At 38.2% G+C, this 3991-nt stretch overlaps 1 protein-coding gene across 1 annotated transcript; it reads right to left on the bottom strand.

Moving 5' to 3' along the window:
- Positions 1–2031: 2031 nt before the first annotated feature.
- Positions 2032–2691, bottom strand: LOC110877972 (40S ribosomal protein S16). The gene has a single exon (XM_022126215.2). It carries the CDS (start codon positions 2652–2654, stop codon positions 2217–2219), a length of 438 nt encoding a protein of 145 aa, XP_021981907.1. The 5' UTR covers positions 2655–2691; the 3' UTR covers positions 2032–2216.
- Positions 2692–3991: the final 1300 nt, after the last annotated feature.

Here is a 3991-nt window from a genome sequence, read left to right as displayed (position 1 = left end):
TAGCGGCGAAACATATTCTGTTTCGCCAACCACCCTTGGCGAAACGCCCCAGCTGTTTCGTCAACTACCCCTTGGCGAAACACCCTATCTGTTTCGCCAACAATTCCGTTTCGTGAAACAGTTTGTTACGTCAATAATCAGTTACAGTTTTGCAGGAAACCCTAGTCGTTCTAGAACAGCCGTCAATCTCAACTATCAATCATACGGAACTCAATACGCATATATCATCATCATCATACAGAATCATCATAAAGAAATCATTCAATACCGCACATCATCATCAAGTTACACATGATCAGCAAGATATAATTATGTAAGCAGATTCATGACATTTAACATTTAACGTGTATTTGATCCACATTACATCCATAAGTTTTGCAACATCAAACCGACACTATAGATCATAAATCATGAACACGGTCATAATCTAGCATGATCCTTCATGGTTACAAACAAGAACAGTAATGGATGATATAGGCAAGCAATCACACATAGAAAAAACACTAACCGTAATGAACAGGGAAGCAACTAGATCGATTCGGGGCTTCGGGTATGCAAGATCGCCGTCACAGAGAAAGGGAGTTCTAGGGTTTCGGTAGTTTTGATAAAAGTGACGATTGAACAGAAAGTCCGATATATATATAATTACGTAACGTGTTGGGCCCTTATTGGGCTCCGGCGAAACTGGGCTCGGCGAAACACAGTTCTGTTTCGTCGAGAATGGTTTGACGGATCAAGTTTCTGTTTCGTCGAGTTGTTATAGGCGAGACACACTTGTTTCGTTGTGGAGGTTATCCAGGACTTAACTAGTTCAAGTGTTTACTAACCGGTTCACACTATATCACTAACACATACGTTTTGTCATATAACACATAACGTATCCAACAATCATAATACGTTTCATTTTAACACCACGTATACAGTTACAAGCCAAACAAGTCAAACAACTAAACAGTCAAAGTCAACGTGCATTTAATGCGAAAGTGAAAGTCGGAAACTCGAGTTGTCACATTGTTACTATGCTTATGGATACAGTAAGTGTTCTTAAACTCTAACCCTAAATTAAACATGTGCATAGACTCATATTAAGCGAAAATTGGGATTATGATGATTCAATTTAGTTTTAATGTAGTTTGAGATTTGGGATTTTTTGTTTATTCAGATGATTTCGTTGGTGGTGGCGGTTGAGAGAAACAGAGGGGGGTAGAGAGAAACAGAGGGGGGTAAAGAGATGTTAGAGACGATGGAGCTAGTGGTGATGATGGGTCAGGCGATGGTGGAGATAGTGGGTGGTCGGCAGTAGGTGAGGGTGGGAGGTGGTGGCAGCAGGTGATGACAAGTGGTGGTTGGAAAGAGAGAGAGTGCGTGTGTTTAGAGAGAGAAATTGTAGGATAGGCTATGTTTTATTTAATTTCTAAAAATCATTTATAAATTAGGATGTGAAAAGACAATGTCACCCTCATGTGCGGTGCACATGACATAATTTAACTAGAGATTAGAACTAGGTTTGCCCTAAAGGACATAACGTGCAACATTTTGAAACATTAAGTGCAAAAGTCATCAAATTTAAAGGTAAAGGACAGTGCCTGAAATTTGAGATAAACATAAAGGACAAAACTTAATTTACTCTATATATTTTTTTAATACTAAAATGGCTAAATTGCCCTCATGTGTAATGCACATGACCCACTTAACTCAAAATTTTAACCTAATTAGTGCTAAAGGACCTAAGGTGTTATGATTTTTCCAAATAAAGGACTATGAATGTAATTATTGAAAAAATCATCCATTACAATCCATTGTAATTCGATAAAAACATAAAGGACCCAGCAAATTGTAATTTACCCTATATAAAATGTATAAAATTAACTCTATATTTATATAAGTTTGTGAAATTACAACTATGGTTGCTTCCTAATGCCACGAAACCACAATATACTAATGAATCAACTCTAAACCTCTGTGCATTTGAGGTATTCATGCAATCAAAACATCCATGCTAAACCACAAACGATTAATACTCAAGTTAAATAGAGGAAACCAACAACATCCATTATTCATTAGCATGTAGTGAATTCATCCAAAAACAAAATAAAACACATTAAAAGAAAATGATATAGATCATTAACAACAGCAAAAACAATTAAGTTGAAATGATGGAAAATCTAACTCATAAAAGAAAAGTGATTCAAAAACAATTAGTTTTGTGGTGTTGTTCACCGGTAAGATTTCTGGAACCTAGCACGAGCACCACGACCACCAAACTTCTTGGGCTCACACCTTCTGGGATCAGCAACAAGCAAAGTCCGATCATACCTCACAAGAATATCCTTAATCTCCTTCTTCTGCTCTTCATCCACAAACTTCTGGTAATACGCCACGAGTGCTTTCGAAATGCTCTGACGAATGGCATATATCTGCGAAGTGTGACCTCCGCCTTTCACACGAATCCGCATATCGACGGCAGCAAACTTCGAACGGCCGATCAAAAGGATCGGTTCGAACGCCTTTGTTCGAAGAATCTCCGGCTGTAAAAATTCGATTGGAGCGCCGTTGACCTTGATTAGGCCGCGGCCTCCCTTGCAGTGAGTCACGGCGACTGCGGTTTTCTTCCTGCCGAAGCATTGGACGGAGTTTGGTGGAGCTGCGGCCATGAAACCCTAGCTTGTGAGAAGAAGCTCTACTAACCAGATGGGGTGGGTGTGTGTCTTTAAGATGATGTTTATGGGCTTCTTTTAGGGTTAGTTCAAGCCCAATGGGCCCTTTTGTGTATGTGTAATAATTTTATTTAGAGGTACAAAAAATATTTTTTTTTTTCTAATCGAACCGGTAATTTAACCGGAACAAAAAATAGTTTTTTTTTTCTAATCAAACCGGTTATTTAACCGGACCAGCTTTTTTGCGAAAAAAAAAAAAGAAGAAGAAGAAAAACAACACAACCGGTTATAAATAAATGGTTTAACCAATAACCTGTTAAAAAACCGGTTAACCTGCTATCGGACAAAAAACCCGTTCTTTAAAAGATACTAAAAAACATAAATAAATATTAGAGTATGTGATATATACTCAATAAACTTCGTTTTTATTTATTTTTTATTTTTTAGAATTAACATTACATAAATTTTGCTAATCAAAATGCTAAAAACTACGAATACATTTTGTTTTTCATGTATAATCATCGTCATCTGTCACACCCCCAAAATCTACAAGTGGAGTATCACCGCATGGAGGCGTGACTGACTTTAAGTTAACAGCGGAAGCCACCAATCATATTGAACAAGCCACCAATCATATTGAACAATGTAATTAGGTAAATTAAACCAACCGCAATATAATTGGTTTCCAAAATAAAGAAACCAACTTTAAGTTAACAGCGGAAGCATAAAAATGTAAAGCCTAAACATATGTAATAAGTTCATAAAGTTTAAATGTTTAACATGGAACTCCACAGTCTATGTCCCACAGCGACCACTCCTCCCTGTGCAAGCTCCATAAGCACCTAACGACCTGCAAGGCATGTAACAACGAGTCAACTACAAAGTTGAGCGAGTTCACAGTCGGTGTTCATTTATAAGTTGAATCAAAAACCATGAGTTCGTTTGTAAACCATAAGTTAACCAGTTTCCCTTTTTCCCAAACATATCCATAACCAGTGGGGGCTTCCCCATGTGAACCACTAGACCCGTTACCATATCGATCACTAGACGTCAATGTCTATCATCATTGACTAGTGCCCAGATCCATTAGTTCACGCCCGTCCTCTACGGCATGGTGTGAGGCTTGTCAAACCTAAATAGCGTTATCTAACTAATGACCCGCTCGCCATTGGCCCGGCGATTAAGTCGATATAAAATGAGGGACTTCATGATAGAGAGTTTTGGTCTAGCATCCGTGTTGTCACCCTTCAATAAAGAGGGTGTGTACGTAATCCCCAAACTAGGAGATTACGCAAGTTCCAATTATATCCTTATCACATGTTGTCACCCTTCAA

Source organism: Helianthus annuus, chromosome 9 (assembly GCF_002127325.2).
Source record: "Helianthus annuus cultivar XRQ/B chromosome 9, HanXRQr2.0-SUNRISE, whole genome shotgun sequence".
Classification (NCBI taxonomy): domain Eukaryota; kingdom Viridiplantae; phylum Streptophyta; class Magnoliopsida; order Asterales; family Asteraceae; genus Helianthus; species Helianthus annuus.
This window is presented reverse-complemented; position numbering and strand designations above follow the sequence as displayed.